Genomic DNA, 18,743 nt, shown 5'->3' with positions numbered 1-18,743 from the left:
GAAAAAAAGACAGTTCCTCACACAAATGGCACTTAGACTTATATATCGCTTCACAGTGCTTTACAATCCTCTCTAAGCAATTTACAGTCTCAGCATATTGCCCCCAACAATCTGGCTCCTCATTTTACCCACCTCGGAAGGATGGGAGGCTGAGTCAACCTTGAGCTGGTGACGGTAGACCCCTTGAGCCTGCAATACTGCATTCTAACCACTGTGCCATCGGGCACACCCATTCTTACCCAAGACCTGTGAAAAGAGCTAAGTTTTCAGAGATCTCTTTAACATCAGCAGGCTGGAGTGGGAGTGGGTATGTTATTCCAAACAGCAGGTATCCAGCAGAGAAGACAGCCCTCCTGGGTGTCAATATATTACATTGCTTAAGGAAGCAAGACTACATTCACTCTGCCTGATCATGCAACATAGGTAGAAAATATTAGACATAAACAGTCTTGCAACTTGGCTTTTAAAACACGAGTGACACGAGTGACACTAAAGTCATATAGATGATCTCATGTGTCACCCAGAGTCGTGGGACAGAGAGAAGGGTAGCATACACATTTAATAAATTAATAAATAAATCTGAATATAGCGGGAAATGTCTCTAAACAAACATGTATAGCATTGTCAGATGTTACATATTTTCTATCCTGCTCTACGGAGAGGAGAGTTGGTCTCTGGCAGAAAGCCACTTGAAGAGACTAGAAGCATTTGAAATGTGGATTTACAGGCGGCTGTTATGTATTGGGTTGGGTTGACAAAATCAGAAATGCAGAGGTCATAAGCTGCCTGGGAAAGCCAAGGAAAATCATCAAAACCATTAAAAAGCAGAAGTTAGAATATTTTGGACATGCGATGCGACACCCAGAAAAATACAGCATACTTCACTTAATCCTCCAAAGAAACATTGAAGGCAAACAAGGTCCAGCCAGAAGAAGAACATCATGGCTTCAAAATCTAAAGTTTAGACAACACTCAACAGCACTTTTTCATGCAGCTGTTGATAAAAATAGGATCACCAACATGAACGCTAACGTCCGATGATGGATATGGCACAAGAAGAAGAATAGGATTGCATTACCAGTGTGGGATGCAGCAGCCTATCATAATCTCTGCTTCTGTCCTCCTAAAAATGTTTTTGTTAATTGTTTTGTAGGGTGTTCCAGGACCTTCAGGACCTGCTGGTCCTAAAGGGGAACCTGGAGATGCTGGGTCCCCAGGACAGGTGAGAGGCAACCTTTCCTTTCCTTTCTTTATCTTTGATGGATAGCTTACATGTTTTCCTTTTGCTCCCTACTCTGTTTAGTAAGTTTTCAAAAATACATTTTTGCTTCAGTTTTAAATAATTTTAAAACCTGATGGCCTGTCAAAATAATACAGGTACTTCTCTATTTATGACCATAGTTGAGCCCAAAAGGCAGCGGTTGAGTAGTGCCCTATTTTGCAACCTTTTTGGCATATTTGTTAAGTTAAGCAATAGCGATAGCAATAGTGCTTAGATTTACATACCGCTTCACAGTGCGTTTACAGCCCTGTCTAAGTGATTTAAAGAGTCAGAATATTGCCCCCAACAATCTGGGTCCTCATGCAGAATCATGCAGTTATTAAGTGAACCGAGCTTCCCTCATTGACTTTGCTTATCAGAAGTTGTCTGGGAAAGTTACAAATTGTGATCACATAACCCCAGAACACTGCAGCCATCATAAATATACCATATTTTTCAGACTATAAGACGTACTTTCCCCCTCCTCAAAAAAGTGGGTGGAAATAGCAATAGCAATAGCAATAGCAGTTAGACTTATATACCACTTCATAGGGCTTTCAGCCCTCTCTAAGCGGTTTACAGAGTCAGCATATTGCCCCCAACAACAATCCGGGTCCTCATTTTACCCACCTCGGAAGGATGGAAGGCTGAGTTAACCCTGAGCCAGTGAGATTTGAACAGCCGAACTGCAGAACTGCAGTCAGCTGAAGTAGCCTGCAGTGCTGCATTTAACCACTGCGCCACCTCGGCTCTTAGATGCAAATGTCTGTGCATCTTGTAGAGCAAATGTTGCTGAAGCCCCGCCCACTTGCTGGCCCCCACCCTTTGGCCTCTGCCTCTGAGCAATTTGCCTCCTTGCAGCAAACAGCCTGGTCAGCTTTAGCATGAGCAGATGATTGGCATTTGGATCTGCCTCCCGGAATACCACCCATCAGCTGTTCCAGGCTGCGGGCAATCTATTGCTGCACAACCCATTTTCAGCCTCCGCATGTCTCATTTTCAGCCCATTCCAGGGGCCTGGAATGGGTTGAAAATTGTACATGTGGAGGCCTAAAATGGGGCTTGCAGAGGCCAAATATGGGGCACACGGAGGCAGAGATAAATGGTGGCACTGATGCGCGGCGGCGGCGCCAAAGGGCAGTGCTGATCCCCACAGCCTGGAACAGCTGATTGGTGGTGTTCCGATCATATATAACTATCCTAAGGCTCAGGAGGAAAGAATATATAGTGTGTGGAAACTGACCACAGATTATCAAAAGAAATCTCTGAAACAATCATGAGATTCTTTGTTCTTTTCCATCATTTGTCAGGAGGTTATATAAACTAAGAAAGGTACTGGATAATGTTCCAGGTTTTCCACATTGACAAAATATGTTTTTTTCAATAAATAAATAACCTGAAGCCTTTTTTAATGGTGAATGTTGAAATTTATTTAGGGATAAATATGATGCAAATAGTTTTTAGACTGGAAGAGATATATGTTTCTTTATTTCCAGTGATTAACATTTTTTAGGAGAGATTATAGAACCATTACATTTTGTGAACAACTATATGAAATGTATTTTTTGTTAACAGTAAATTTTCATCCTTTGTTTTTTGGACCGTTGTTTGAAGTATGGAAGACATGATAGGATCTTAGGATTTCTTTTTCATTATTATGTTGCTATTTGTTTCATCATTAATATAATGATAGGTTTAAAAGGACAGTACTTTATTATTAATTGCAGAAGAAAGCAGATCATCCTTCTTTTTCTATTTTCTCAAATTATTTAGCTTTTCTTAGCTATATATCTAATTTCTGCATTCATTTTTTAGAATAAAACTAAATGTTTTGATATCATGTATTCCTGTTAATCTTTCTTCTTATTCTGATTTATTATTATAGAGTATAGTGGGGCCTCCTGGAGTAAAAGGTGAAAGGGTAAGCTAAAATCCATATAAATAAATACGGAAAATTAATATATTATTTAGGGCATAAGAACTTACAAAAATCAATTAAATATTCTTTAGTTGCTTCAAAATTTCCAGATTTTGTCTCACAAAATCCTGCAAAAATTAGTTCTTGATATATACAGTATATGGTAATTTTGTTAAAGATTCTAATTATAATAGTACAAACTGAAAAAAGATAGATGAATATAAAAGAATAGAAAGTGCAGAAAATAAAAAATAATAATATATTGGAGAAAAAGAAAAGAAATAAAAAAGTGATTTTCACTTTCATCATGAGTATAAACAATTTTAATAACTTATCACCTCTTAAAATATAACAAATACTGTATTCTTCCCATTTTACATCTATTATCTATAAACAACTTCATAAAGTCTCATCATTTCAGTCCTGATGTCAGCAAAAGTCCAGGAAGGCTTAACAAACAAGCATATCTATTTTAATCTTGATCAAATAAATCACAGTGTCAGCTCCACTTTTCGAAGTTGTCTTCATTCTGCCATTTCTTCCTCCAGAAGCCCCCAGACAGTAGCCCTTGAATGAAAATTTGATTGTATGATGTAGGAAAATGTTGCTGATATGTCTTATTTGAGCTTGCTTTTGACATGTTTTCCTAGAAAGAACATATTCTATGAATATCTGGCAAATAACTGAATTCTGTTAAATAAAGAGGTGGATTTTGTACACTTTCTAGAAAAGTAAGATAAAGCCCATATGAATGGACATTCATATATTGATAAATTATCTTCATGGTCTGTTTTAGGGTGAACCAGGCGTTTTTGATGAGGAATTTCTGGAGAAGCCAGTAAGTTGGCTTTTCTTATTCTTTTCCATGCTTATTTTCCCCATTTTCAGGCAACTAGTTCCCAGAGCGAATATTGAGGTTGATCTTTCTTCTTTGCAGGGTCTCAAGGGTGATCGAGGCCTACCAGGTCCTCGTGGAGAGAAAGTAAGAAAACTATTTTCCAGACAAGAACCTAAATTTTCATTCTCCAGCATCTGTTAGCTTCACAGAAATATTTGTCTTTAATTCATTCTCAATGTTGACCTATCTAGATTATGTCTATATTTTTATAATAGGGTAATCCTGGAAGTTTGGGGGTACCTGGAGATCCTGGAGAAGATGTAAGTAGTTTGAAATATACAATATAATAATTGTATGGTTGCAGAATCTACAATGACTTAGTAGAAATATAAATACCCCAAGCGGGATTTGGTCAGATGAAAAGACTCAGTTGTAAAGAGTTATGATATAAAAATGAATAATATTTTATTTGGTCAAATACACTAAAATATGCCTAATATTAAATCCCTGCCTCAAGAGTTTTTAAATTTCAAAATAGAATATAGACTGAGAGAATGTATTCCCAACACTGGATAACTTCTTGTGTTCAAGGGTTTTCACATATTAAAATTTGATCTCAAAGACTTCTAATAGACTGTTTTCTCATGAGATATGTTGTCTATTTGTCTTCTTTTTTGTTCTGATTTTGAAAGACTTCATATGCCTTCTTCCATCTTTACGTTATTATCAACCATGGAACAATAATGTATTATATGTTTCTGAATTTTAATAGGGAGCCAAAGGATCACCTGGGATCAAAGGAGAAAAGGTATATGGTGATTCTCATGTATTTTATTCCTGATTCTATAGAAGATGCGTGTTTTAAGATGATTAAATAATACACAAGATATTAGAGTGTATGTTTTAGTCCTTAGTTCCAGCACAGCATTCTGAAATCACATCATTCAATCACATCCACTCCTATAGTGGATAGGAGATCACAGCATAGAGAAGAATGCCTACAAAAGAGCACTGGGGAATTGCTGTGTTTGTTCAGAAGTATGTCATGAACTGCTGTGTTTTAGGAAGAACTATGAGAGTTCTCAGAGAGTACAGTCTGTGAGAAATGCTCCATCACCATGGTTTATTCATATAATTCACATAACTATGCATTACATTACTATTTTTCATTCACTGTACCATTTAGGGTTCAGTTGGAATTGGCATCCAGGGACCTCCTGGACAGGATGGACCTCAAGGCTTAAAGGTGATTTCTTTTTCTATGCTACTGTTCCAGAATAACTCCATTCTTTTCCTCCCCTTATTTCATGACACACTTCTAACTTCTTATTTCATGATACACTTCTAAGGACTCCTCACTTCTAACTTTTTCAGTACTGTTGTTGGTGGACAGCTCCTGCCAAATTAAACTAGTGATTCTAGTAGGACAATGATCTACTGTGCTTCACCACAGACCTCCTTTAAATACGTTTTGTGGCCATGGACCATGGCCATGGACCACCAAGACTTAATTCAAGATTTAGATCATAACATTTCTTCAAGCCTTTGCGGTCCCCCTATGATAACATTGTGGGCCCCCAAGGGTCCATGGACCACAGGTTGAGAACCACTGCAGTAAGAGAATCCTGAGAGTAATTTCTTAAAACATACAACAATAGATTGGAGATTTAATTTCTCAGATTAACCTTTTAAAATTTCTTGTTTCATTTTTGCATTCTATGTCCTATATATCATTTTTCACTTGGAGTTTTGGTTAAGTCAAGAAACATTTTAAAGTCACTGAATAAAATTTGGAAATGCTCAGAATGGGGAAGTACACCCATGCATTTGTAATTCTTTCTTCTCAGATAATTGAGGAACAACAACAACAAAAAGAAATGTGGCTTCTTAGCTTACCTATTCTGATGCCTAACACCATGGGTTGTGTTTTATTTTCAGGGAGATCCTGGTTTACCTGGTCCCCCAGGCCCACCTGGTTCACGCGGTGCCGTTGGAACACCTGGCCAGTCTGGTCTGAGAGGAGAAAATGGAATGACTGGCCAACCTGGACCTCCAGGAGAGAGGGTAAGGTTGATAATTGCTGTTGTTATCCAATCCCTTAGCTGAAACCCACATTGAATTAATATTCCATCACTGATCATTCCCCTTTTTATCACCTTCTGTATTGCCCTCTTGTTCTGGATTTCTCCATAATGGTGGCTAGTCTTTAGATTTGTTCTTTGTCTAAAGACAAATGTCACCTTATTTATAACTAATTCACTGGGTTTTACGCAGATGGGAAATCCTAGGTCCTTGGGCTAAATGCTGACCTCTTTTCCTCCAATCTTCGTCCCCATCCTGACCTCAATTTTAAAGTTGAAGAAACTGACTGTGTATAACTGATCGAAAGATAATGCCTGATGTAAATGATTTTTCTTCCATAATGTACATTTATACCTTCATATTTAAGTATGGACCACCCGTGTGTAACTCTACTTATAGAACTGGAATGCAGACTCCAGTATATTTCATTATACACCATGAACAAGGCTTTTCCAGTCTGGACTTAAGCCTTTGGGTTGACAGATATTTTCCTTATTAGGGTTTGATTGGCTTCCCAGGGAGAGAGGGTACTGCAGGGTCACCAGGACCTCCAGGACCTCCAGGCTCACCAGTAAGTAACCACCAGGTGGTTGGAGAGTGGTTTACAGTCTGTACAGTCTGAATCAGATCCTCTGTGTTGCATTGCTACATGTACATGTTCTTTGCTGTCTAAAATATTAATCTATTTTTTTTATTCCCTTCTCTCATGATCGCTTTATTGTAGGGTACTTCAGGCACTCCAGGAGTAAAGGGTGACAAGGTAATCTCATTTGTTTCTCCAAGATAGCTTATTCTAATTTTTGCTCATTCTACAATCAATCATTTCTTGGATTCACTATTAATAAATGAAGTTTTAACTTCAAAATATAAAGAGATTAAAGGAATTATAAGGAGCCTCTACTATATAGTACAACTATTATTTCTAGAGAGCTATATCTTTTTTCCTTCCCTTTCCCTTTTCTTTTTCCTTTCTTCTTTCCTTTCCTTTCAACTTTCAGTTTTGATAAAGCTTATGTGCCTAAAAATAATTCAAGAAAGATGCTGGAAATAGCAACAGAATTCACTGATAGGCTTTCCTTTGTCACATTATGCTTTTTAGGGGGACATAGGTATTGGACAACCAGGACCTAGAGGAGAACGAGGAGATCCAGGAACTCGGGTAGGTATTTTACACTGGAATTATCTTAACATCATTATCCAGACATAGTGACACTATAGGGCAGTGATGGCTAACTTTTTCCGGACTGAGTGCCCAAACCCCCAAAATGCAATGCGCCTCCCCCACGCATTCACCCCATGCATGCGTGGCAGAGACTGAAGACCAGCTGGCCAGCAGGAAGTGTACTGAACTGGGGCAACAGCTTGCATGCCTGAACTGGAGCGACAGCTCACATGCCATCAGAGAGGACACTGTGTGCCACCTCTGGCACGCGTGCCATAGGTTCGCCATCACAGCAGTAGTGTATGGGTGTGTAAAAAATTATTGTTTGAATGCAAAACTTCATAAAACTCCTCATTTCAAAATTAAATTTATTCACGTGCAAGATAGCCTTTTTTTTTTAGATTGAGATTGAGATGGAGTTTTCCAAAATTCACACAATTTTCAGCTCTGAAAATTTCTTAAGTTTTCAAAGGCAACCCATTTCTTTCTTCTAGAAGAAGAGAAACTTTGACAAATCAAAGCCCGAAGGTTTGAAACATAATGTCTTGCATGCTCTTATGCTGGAATTCTAACCATTTTTGACCAACCACAAAAGATGAGTGCACAGAACTAACTGTGCTAGATTTTGCATGGTCTGAAGCAGAAAATATTTAGCAGTACTGTAATATTTCGTTTTTTCTCCTATTAAGGCAAAGGATAGATATTTAGATTTTGTAAACTGACTGATTAGACATTCTACCACCCAATACTACCTTTGGCAAATTATATTATTAAAATATTCAGAAGCCATTCTTTATAAAAGCATTTCTCCATTCAGAAAAGGACTGTGAAGTTTCAAATGTTGGAATAAAATATAAATATTAGTGTGACATTTTGGGATTTATCAGCTGGCTGAGTTTCATGGGAAATTGTCAGCTTGGGCTTCATGTACAGTTGTCCCCCATCCTGCCCCTGTTATTCTTTTGTTCTATGTCAATGTTTTATTTGTCTTTCCTCAGGGTGAAGATGGGCGCCCAGGTCTGGAGGGAGATCGAGGGCCTGCTGTAAATATCTCATTCAATCTTCTTTCCTCTGTTTGTTTAGTCTCAAGCATAAGCATTTTGCATTTAAGCATTCTATTTTGTCTTTAGGGCCCTCCTGGAAACAGAGGCGAGAGAGGTGACAAAGTAAGTAACAATGGGGTGGGGCAGTTGTTAGGAGGAATCTTCCTGCTCTGTCCTATTTCTGACACTGAAAAATAAAATCATTTTATTAATATAGTTTTTAGCTTTGGAATAAGCAAAGAAAACTAACTAAACATCTGGCATTTCCTGTTGCCAAGCACCTGTTATGCCTGCAAATCTGAATTCTGTCAAAACATCTTTGGGATAGACAAGGAACCAGCCTGTAAAATATACATAATTAGTGTCCCCTTTCCCCTACATTGCTTATCTTGTCCTCATAATAAATTGGTGCCTTTATAAGCAAGCACCCAGGCCACAGTGAAATCAGATGAGTTTTCAAAATATCCCTACCAAAGGCTGACTGTTGATTCCTGGAAGCAAGGGCTTATTATCTTACTTTCTGCTGTAAAGTGCCATGCATTATAATTATTAGCCTTAATATTATCCATCTATTCTGTATATTTATAATTGAGCTGATTTAAGAGTGCTAGATCATTGACAATAATAAATTATGTAGATCAATGTATAATTATACTTTTTTCCCCTCTTAGGGCGACATAGGGCTTATGGGGCTGAAAGGAGACAAAGTAAGTATCTCAGTTTTGGAAAGATTAAGTCACATTAGCTGGTAATACCTAGGCAGTTGCAAAATAAACTTGCTTGGCAAACCTTAGAAAATACATGAATGAACGAATAAACTCGTTAAAGCAAGCCAGCATCTATACCAGCCTACTGACAAAGTTATAATTCATCTGCACATTATCCTAACCTTGACAAAAAAGATGTAAGAAATCTCCCAAGTTCCTTCTTTTACCAAATTGCATTATTTGAAGGAAGAAGGCATTCAAACTCAGTCACACACAGATTTTGCAGGCAAAAGTTGCAAGGTTGAGTCCTAGGTCTCTCCAGGTAGAACCAATAGAAATTATGATATAAATCCCTAATCATTTCTTAGCTGTGCGATAATTGATTACTTTTGGTTTTTTGCCATGTTTCAAATAAATTTTTTTTATTATGGAACAGTTGATGTTTGCATTACAGAAAAATTGTATTAATTCAGAGCAGAAATGGAAACTGAACAATTGGGAGTATTTATATCCTTCTTGATTGTTATATTTTCTCAATCATAGGGAGATACTGTCATTGTGGAAGGCCCAGCAGGTCTCCGAGGGAATAAAGGAGAACCAGTAAGTAATATGACACACAAAAACTCTTAATTTCTGTTGTAGTTAAATTGCATCGCTTTTTTTAAAAAAAAAAACTATTTTTATATACTTCTTAAAAATCAATCCAGATGCTCTTTTATAATAGCGCTTCTATTTTGTTTTTGATTCTCTTGCCAATTATTATTTTTTCCTTCCAGTCAATTGCGTCTGATTCTGCCTGGACAAGTCCTTGCAGTTTTCTTGGCAATCTTTTCCTAACGTGCTTTGCCATTGCAGTGGTGGGATTCAAAAATTTTTAATACCAGTTCTGTGGGCGTGGCTTAGTGGGTGTGGCTTAGTGGGTGTGGCAGGGGAAGGATACTGTAAAATCACCATTTCCTCCCCACTCCAGGGGATGGTTACTGCAAAATCTCCATTTCCTCCCTATCAGCTGGGACTCGGGAGGCAGAAAATAGATGGGGGTGGGGCCAGTCAGAGGTGGTATTTTCCGGTTCTCACTCAAAATTTCCGCTACTAGTTCTCCAGAACTGGTCAGAACCTGCTGAATACCACCGCTGCATTGCTTTTTTTTTTTTTGAGGGCTGAAAGAAAGGGAATGGCCCAAGACTACCTATCTGGCTCTGTGCCCAAGGCAGGATTAGAACTCACAGTTTCCCAATGTTTATCCTGGAGTCTTAACCACTATATCAAAGTGGCTTTCATTAATTATTTAAAAGGTATATATATTTTTTCCTCTTGCACTTTTCTAGGGAGAACGTGGCCTAAAAGGAATGGAAGGGGAGAAGGGTGACAAAGGAGATCACGGAATAATTGGAGAGAAGGTACTGGGGCAGATCGTTGGGTTGCATTTATCATGATAGGTGAGGAATTTGGATTGTACCTGGCAGGTAAGAGAGCAGGCAAAGGCCCAAGTTTTGCTGTATCCCACACAGATAAAGGAAGATGCTGGCTCCTCAAAAGAGTAAATTGTTCCTAAAAATCTTGCATACTCTAGAGGCACTGAGGGCTAAAGGAACCAGTACCTGTATTAGAGTGCAGAAGATAGTTAGAATGAAGGAAATTGGTAAGGTCAGTGTGATCTCTGTGCATTACCTGAAAGCATTCCATATTGAAGCTTTTCATCCTGCATTTTCAAATGCCACAGCTGAATTTTGTAACATTTTTTTCATTGGAGAAGGGATCATGGTCAGAATGGCAAAATTAGATCTTTAGGCCTTGTCAAAAGCTCATACCCACTCTTTGTAGCTCCTGACAACTGCTGCAGAGATTTCTGTTTGCTCATTGTGTTTCTGAGTTATGAAACTCTGCATGCCGCCAGATATTTATTAAACTATATGAATACCGTACGTGTAGATCACTACTGAAAAGGCAGTCTCTATATTTAAAAGTGTATCTAATCCATCTATCTACCAAAACAGTAGGAACTTACTGGAATACAAGAGCACAAGTCAATAGAGAATCCATTGAAAGCAGGGGTGGGCTTAAAAAATTGCAGCAACAGGTTTGCTGCCCAGTTGGTGGGTGAGCGTGGCCATGGTAGGTGTGGCCTAGTCGGCCTCCTGCACCATGGGGGGGGGGAGTTTTTCACCCTCCCCAGGCTCTGGAGAGGGCAAAAACTGCTTCCCCCAGGCTCTGGAGGCCCTCTGGGGGCTGGAAATAGGCCTGTTTCCCGACTTATGGAACCTCCGGTAGGCCCATTTTCCTCCCTCCCAAAGCATCCACGCGGGCACTGCACTTACCTGGAATGATGAACAGACCACGTGGAGACTCCTGGAAGGGGAGGGGAGGGATGGGAGGGGAGGGGCAGGGTGGGCGTGATCAGCTGGGGTGAAATTTGAGGGTTCGTCGAACTGGGCAGAATCCTAGCTAGAGGCTCGCCCGAACTCGTGCAAACCCCCAGCAGCTCATCCCTGATTGAAAGCATTATGTCAAAATTTATATGGAGAACTCTGCTTACAGCATGGAATAATTATGAATGCTTCCTTTTTTCTTGAGCACAGGATGGGCATTTCTTTCTCTCTGCCTTGATCTGGTGTTCATGTTTGTCTGTAATTTGCAATTTTAACTTAGGGAGTAAAGGGTGAACAAGGTGAAAAAGGATCCACAGGCTTCCCTGGTGCACGAGGACCCAGTGGGCAAAAGGCAAGAGATTATTTCTTCATTCATGGTTGTATATCTACTGGATGGTTTTATTTTCCTATCACTTATTTATATACTGGCTGTTTTCCTTTACATAGGGAGAGATTGGTAAATCAGGAGAACCAGGAGAGCCGGTGAGTGCTTTTTACGTGTTGCAGTTTCTGCCTACAATTGGGCAGTTCTGTGTCAGAGAATCACATTGCCGTCATCTTTATTTCTCCAGGGTCAAGCTGGGAAGGATGGTATTCCTGGAAACAGAGGGGAGAAAGGAGAAATGGGACCCTTTGGAATGCGAGGCCCAAAGGTGCGAATCTACCGTGGTTATTTTTATCTTCTTATAAATTTAAGAGATTCCCTCCAGGTCATATGGTGCTGATTTCCATCACAAAGATTTGTGAAGCTGATGCAGGGAAGATATCAAAGGAGAGGACCACATTAGCTCAGAAAAGAGCTACTTGTATGATGGTGTCAGAAGCTACACAAAAGCATTGGTGCTGTGGTTGTGCAGTGCTTAGAATGCAATACTGCAGGCTAATTCTGAGGACTGCCATCAGTTCGATTCTCACTGATTTAAGATTAACTCAGCCTTCCATCTTTCTGAGGTTGGTAAAATGAGGACCCAGATTGTTGGGAGAAATATGCTGATTCTGTTAAACCACTTAGAGAGGGATATAAATTGCTATGAAGTGGTATATAAGTAATTGCTATTGCTATTAGGTTTAACTGCAAAAAGAGCATCCTAGCCCTTATACTGACAAGGACGTTTGATCTCTGCATGCCAGTTTGCATCATATTTCGCAGGAGATAAAAATTTGGACAGGGGTTCCCATCTTTTTTTAATCAGGCCTTTATCTTACCAATTTCTTATGGATTTCAAAGTATTGTTTTATAAATTATCACAGTAGATTTTGCTTTGTTAAGTACGGTAAGTACAATTGGGGGTGTGTGCATCAATGCTATGTTTATTTGAGGTGCTCATTTTATTTCTGTTACAGGGCGATCGAGGAATGAAAGGAGCCTGTGGCCAAGATGGAGATAAGGGTGAGAAGGTGATTGCCAGATTTATTCTTTGATTACTTTGCATTATGAGACATTAAGTAAAAATTAATAAGATTGCTTGGGGAAGAGGTAAAGTACTTTGGCAGACATTAAGGCAAAGGAGCAGAATTTTTTTTATGAAACAGAATGGTTCTTACATCTTATTCCCTAATAAAAGAAGCCACCAATAGCAGGGTTTAGAAAAGAAATGCATCTTTGCTTGAATAATATCCTTGATGACCGAGATACAAAGAATTACTTAGGGCCACTTGGCAAAGAAAATTTGTTTATGTAAGAGGAGACTGGTATGAACATCTCTGCAGTGGTTATTTTTCCAGCGGTGCCCTCTATGGGAAATTTCTGGCTATCATTGTATTTAAAACGCACCAGCAAATGTGTGCAATGGAAGAATTCTGGGAACATATGGAGTGGCACTTATATATTGACCTTATAATCATTTATATGAACTCACATAAATGATAAGCAGTGTTGGGTCTGATACAGTGGTGGGATTCCAAATCTTTTCCTACCAGTTCTATGAGAGCGTGCACTCAAAGACCGTCCTTGGTGTCAGTGCTGGTGAACTGAGCTGTTTTTTGGGGTTTTTTTTTTAGCTCAGCTGAAGTGTGGCAATCTGCTCTGCTGTGCGAATCAGCTGAGTTAAAAAAACAAGGGAATATAGGACAGGGAATGGTGGGGGCACAGTCAGCCAGAGGTGGTATTTGCTGGTTTTCCAAACTACTCAAAATTTCCGCTACCAGTATGCCAAAACAGTCCAAATTGGCTGAATATCACCTCTGGTCTGATAAACAAATATATGAAATGGCTCATAAACACTTCCTTGTTTGTTTGATTAAGAGGAACTTGCAAAACATTTCTTAGATGCCAGTGAATATGAGTGTTGGGAAGAGAATTCAGCTACTAGGTTTTTTGACCACACTGATATGATGGGACCAGACACAGAATAGAGTCATTTACCACAACAATAGACAGAGTCATAAATCAGGGTCTTTGCAAAGGGTGTTTGCCTGAATAATTATGTTTGAAGCTCAGGTACCAAGAGAATGGTCCAAGTTCATTCCAGGAGTCAAATGAGTCAAATAGAATAGTCTGCCAGGCCAGTACTCAAGGATTCAAGAGCAAGGAAACATAGGAACATAAGTCCTCAATTGGAATTCCAATCAATCAATGAAGACTGAAGACAAAGTAGCAACATAAATCTACCTGCAAACAGCTGGTTGCAATTACTTAGGCCTTGCCCTTTGCCTAGCAAGGAGCCTCATTGAATAACCTTGCTCTGCTCACTGATCTATGTGTCAAGACCAGGGGTTTGGCAGTTATACCTCATCATCTGATTGCTCCAGCTGATCAGGAGATTCCTGAGGTTGATCAGCCTCAGATTAATCATGGTTTGATGATTCCCGACACTGATGATCTACAGACTCAGCTACAGCAATGTTGTCAGCATCAGAATCTGAACTGTGTCCCATGCCACAACTGTTGATCACAAAACTGTTCTGATCACATATTTAAAGTATCTAATATCAAACATAGAGACTAAAAGAAGGGAGTTGAACTATCTATTGTTTATTTTATGTTACCTCTTTTGGATCCATCTTTCTATCCCCAACTTCTATTGAGCAAGGCTTACAATCAGAAGTGAGAGATTATCTCCTCTTCTTTTATCTTCCTGATTTGTGGTCGAAATGAGAGTGCCTCTATTTTTATAAATAGGATATTTGGCTGTATTGAATGCTATTCTGTCCACTTGTTTTTTGAGAAGATAACGTTTGTTTGTTTTTAAGGTACAAAATGATAATTTGGAATATTGTAAAAAAAAAACATAATGGAAGATAGGAATTGAAAATATACAGCCCTCTGAAGAGACAATTGAAATAAACAGTAAAAAATTAAATATATTTTTTCTTCCACCAATTTGTCTCAGGTTACATACAAGGCTTTCCTCCTTAAGGGCAGAATTCTGGATATGTCTAGAATTCTGGACATTTTCATAATCTGTTCTGGGATAGATATATAATCACTTGGGCAATCTTTATCATAGCAAAGATGTTCACTAAGCCTGTTGCAATATTGGTGTTCTTTTTCTTTTGCTTTCCCCTTTCCAGCTAAAACATTTTTCCCTTCTGTTCTAGGGAGAGCCAGGGTTACCAGGCCGAATGGGCCTTATTGGAAAGAAGGGTGATCCTGTAAGTTTCTTCTAATGGGGCAGTAGAGCAGGCCGTATATTTGAACAGAACAACTTATACCTTTTGTTATGTTTTCCTAGGGAGAGATTGGCATGCCTGGGACACCAGGAATCCCTGGGAAGGAAGGCCTCATTGGTCCAAAGGTATAGAATAATGAATAGATGATATAATAACATAGTAAAAATACATCATAGAATAGCATAGGGCAAAGCTGACTGTAAATTATGAGAGTTGAAGTCTGCACCTCTTCACGTTGCCAAGGTTGAAAAACAGTGATATAGAGTAATGCGCTTATATTGGAAGGAAATAAATGCTAGAACCACAAACGAAAGATACATGACTCTAAGGAACTTAGTGACTGATGTCAAAGATGCCTGTACTGTGAATTTGGGGGAATAGAGGCAGCGCAGATTTGATGTATACACTTAGTATATATAAAGTGTCAGTGATCAGTATTGAAGTACTGTGTGTGTGAGAGAGAGGAGGGGAGGGAGGGAGGCAGGGAGAGAGAGAGATTGCCTTGCAATATTGTTGTCTATGTAAGATTTGAATTTGGGTTGGGAGTGGTGCTGTCTCCATTTTGATTGGTTCAACCAATCACTAATAAATCAGCCTTTATGATTTTTTTTTACCATGAAGTAAACTTTTTTTTTGCATATGTAAGATGCACATACACATACTCACACATGGATACATAAGCATGCTTACACACACTGGGGAGTGGGGAGAGTGGAATATGATGACATGATTTACTTCTATACATATCACACCATTTATATATTTATTTATTTTCCCCATAGGGTGACAGAGGATTTGATGGTGGAAAAGGATCCAGAGGAGATCAGGGAGAAAAGGGGGAAAGGGTAATGAAAAAAAAAATCAATGCAATAAAATCTGTATACTTTACAGACCTGAAATTCAATGGAATGCCATGCTTTTAAAAGCTGTTCTTGGAGATAAATAGATATAGATGATATAGCTAGAGATGGATATAGATAAATTAATATATAAAATCCTTACTGTGGATGAATTCAACCATTTAATTTGCAATCAAAGCAATAGAAATTCACCTATAAACAGAGTAATCTTTTGGTTTTCTACTTCAAATTGCCTAGATTTCAATCCCTTTGAGGACCAGTTCTCACAATAGGAGAAATGCTTGTAACCAAACTTGTCCCATATCAAAAAGATAGAATTATTCTTCCTGGCCCAAAACGTAGTAGTTTGAAACCTTAATTTCATTATAACTAGGGCTTCTATTTGATACACAAGTTGCTGGAATTCTTTCATAATCATTTTATTCATTTTAGTCTCAAAAAACAAACCTTTGTATCAGTTATGTGTCTTTGAACTTTTACTTGCTCCAGTTGAAACCTTCCAAAAATTAATTGCGCAGATCATTTATCCTCTGAAACCTTGCAGTTTAATTTTCATAATATAATAAGTTTTCCAAAATCTTAAAATGGTCCACTTGTATGTTTAGTCATTATTAGAGAAACATATGCAGAAATTGTTTTAACCCTGTTCAGAGTCATTGTGCAACCTCAGTTAACATTACAAGTTATAAAATTTCTGCTTTTGGGAAGATTGCCAGGTTTCTACCTTTTAAAACGGATCTAGGCTTATATGTGTAATGAGGATAATATAATAATACAGTAAACCTGACACAAATAAGGAGACTCAAAGAAGTCATAAATGAGCATTTATATATATCTAATCCTTTTTACTGAATTTACATAGAAATACTAAATTGAGATTACTTTTCCTTATGTATAGTCTTCTGCTGAAATCAGAAACATTCAACAGGATTGACAAAAGCCAAAATTATCTTGAATAGTTGCACTCAAATAATTTTTGTAAAAAATATGATATAATAAAAAGACGTGTTGTTTTTTAATATTTATAAACAATTTTAACAAGAGTGAATTACTCCATTCTACAAAAATTAATCAGATGTTCAAAAATAAATTTTATTCTAATTCTATACAAACTCCTACATTCCAACCTAGTTAGCAGAATATTGATCCATGCAGAAGCAGGATAGTTAAAAAATTTTGCAAGTGAAATCTCTATGTAAGAATTCTTCAAATCTCTATTGGTAGGGTACTCCAGGAATTATAGGATCCCCAGGACCTGTAGGGAATGATGGACCCCCTGGTCCTCCTGGTCCACCTGGCAACATTGGCCCCAAAGGCCCAGAAGGAATTCAAGGGCAGAAAGTAAGTATTCATCATTGGACTGTTTGATTGTTATTGTCAAAGCTCTAGGTCAAGGTTTCCCAACCTTGGCAACTTTAAAAGTGTGGACTTCAACTTCCAGAATTCCCCAGCCAGAATTCTGCCATTTGAAGTCCATGCATCTTAAAATTGCTAAGCTTGAGAATCGCTCTTATAGATTACTTTTACAGAATTGCCTAATATAAGCTATTTTGTTCTGGTACTTCTTGTAATCAAATGATTGCATTTTAATCTCAACAAAAGAACAGTATGGCTAGACTGCACTTTGTCTTTTCCTCTTTCTTTCTTTTGCTCATTTCCTTTTCATCTTAGGGGTGGACATAATCCAACTAACACTCAAGTTCAACCTTTAGTAGCTTGCTCTATGCCAATCTTTAGTAGGAGGTAGATTCTTAGGCTCTTGACTAATAATATCCTAGGCAAAGTGCAGCTCTCAATGTATAGTGCTGCATCACGGGTGTCAAATTCGTTACATCACGTTGCCGTCATGTTTCGTAATGTTTTTCCCTTCACAGAACTGGGGTGGGCATGGCCTGTGCAGGATATATCCAGCCCATGGGCCACCAGTTTAACACCCCTGTGCAACGTACATGACCATCAGTGCTTGAGCCATTGCAGATGAGTCTTCCAAGTGATCTTCAGGGATAGCCTGCATAGGGTGAACTGGAATCACCCAAATGGGAGATGATTGAGACATGAGCAGCTATAGGGAACTGGGAAGAGCCTCCCAGTTTAGAACTGCTTATAACTGGTGCACCAGACATAACTCCAAAGCCATGTGGGCCACAGCTGTCACCTGCTCCTTGACAGATGCTATGAGTCCAGAGCACTTTGAACTTATGAACCAATTCCAAACAAAGACAAATGACATACTAATCTCAGTTCTTTTTAAAAAGTAGCGGTCCTTAACTTTAAATCTATTTTCTTTAATTTATTTTCTTCTTTTCCATTTCTTCCAAGAAATAAAAACAAGGCAGATCGCTGTATTGAAAGCAATAAAACCTAAAATTAAACAAAATATATAAATGATATATCATCACTAACATCATTAGCATTATTCAACATGAATGGTGCATGGTGCATGGTGATAGATGGTTGATGATATGTACCTCTTCAAAATACCATTTCTGGAAGGGATGGAGGGCGAAAGTAAGGAAGGGCTAGAAGGGGTGTCTGGCCCTATGAAATGACTCCACTTTGAGGGGTCCTATGTGATGACATAATTGATGTGCTTGGTTTCCTCTTACAGGGTGAAAGAGGCCCCGCAGGTGAGAGAGTTGTAGGAGCTCCAGGACCACCAGGCACGACTGGAGAAAGGGGAGAACAGGTTTGTAAATACATTATGATTATGAACTTATTATCTTTACTTACCACAATGCTTTCCCTCTCCCTCCATCAACTATTTCTGAATTAAGAGGGGTATGAGCAAACTCTAACTCAACAGCTACTTAGATATACTTAAATATATCTCCAAATATGTCCTGGCTATGCTATATATATAATTGTGAAATTTGACTGTCCCGAATAGATTG

General features: G+C 38.5%; 1 protein-coding gene across 1 annotated transcript in view; it reads left to right on the top strand.

Moving 5' to 3' along the window:
• Positions 1 to 18,743, top strand: part of COL7A1 (collagen type VII alpha 1 chain) — a 121,441-nt gene that overhangs the window by 93,575 nt on the left and 9,123 nt on the right. The window contains exons 90-114 of the mRNA XM_087708992.1: positions 1,154 to 1,222; positions 3,147 to 3,182; positions 3,976 to 4,017; positions 4,117 to 4,161; positions 4,293 to 4,337; positions 4,790 to 4,825; positions 5,204 to 5,263; positions 5,956 to 6,081; positions 6,599 to 6,670; positions 6,824 to 6,859; positions 7,199 to 7,258; positions 8,260 to 8,304; positions 8,392 to 8,427; positions 8,976 to 9,011; positions 9,555 to 9,611; positions 10,340 to 10,411; positions 11,661 to 11,732; positions 11,828 to 11,863; positions 11,953 to 12,033; positions 12,725 to 12,778; positions 14,921 to 14,974; positions 15,055 to 15,117; positions 15,775 to 15,837; positions 17,077 to 17,193; positions 18,461 to 18,538. Coding sequence (XP_087565118.1) covers positions 1,154 to 1,222; positions 3,147 to 3,182; positions 3,976 to 4,017; positions 4,117 to 4,161; positions 4,293 to 4,337; positions 4,790 to 4,825; positions 5,204 to 5,263; positions 5,956 to 6,081; positions 6,599 to 6,670; positions 6,824 to 6,859; positions 7,199 to 7,258; positions 8,260 to 8,304; positions 8,392 to 8,427; positions 8,976 to 9,011; positions 9,555 to 9,611; positions 10,340 to 10,411; positions 11,661 to 11,732; positions 11,828 to 11,863; positions 11,953 to 12,033; positions 12,725 to 12,778; positions 14,921 to 14,974; positions 15,055 to 15,117; positions 15,775 to 15,837; positions 17,077 to 17,193; positions 18,461 to 18,538 — 1,491 coding nt within the window. The remainder of the gene's footprint in view (positions 1 to 1,153; positions 1,223 to 3,146; positions 3,183 to 3,975; positions 4,018 to 4,116; positions 4,162 to 4,292; positions 4,338 to 4,789; positions 4,826 to 5,203; positions 5,264 to 5,955; positions 6,082 to 6,598; positions 6,671 to 6,823; positions 6,860 to 7,198; positions 7,259 to 8,259; positions 8,305 to 8,391; positions 8,428 to 8,975; positions 9,012 to 9,554; positions 9,612 to 10,339; positions 10,412 to 11,660; positions 11,733 to 11,827; positions 11,864 to 11,952; positions 12,034 to 12,724; positions 12,779 to 14,920; positions 14,975 to 15,054; positions 15,118 to 15,774; positions 15,838 to 17,076; positions 17,194 to 18,460; positions 18,539 to 18,743) is intronic.

The sequence above is a fragment of the Thamnophis sirtalis genome, unplaced genomic scaffold (assembly GCF_051295495.1).
Source record: "Thamnophis sirtalis isolate CommonGarterSnake01/CBP01778 unplaced genomic scaffold, rThaSir2_p1.2 scaffold_3, whole genome shotgun sequence".
NCBI lineage: Eukaryota > Metazoa > Chordata > Lepidosauria > Squamata > Natricidae > Thamnophis > Thamnophis sirtalis.
The sequence above is the reverse complement of the archived record's forward strand: the minus strand, read 5'-3'. Positions and strand labels throughout refer to the sequence as shown.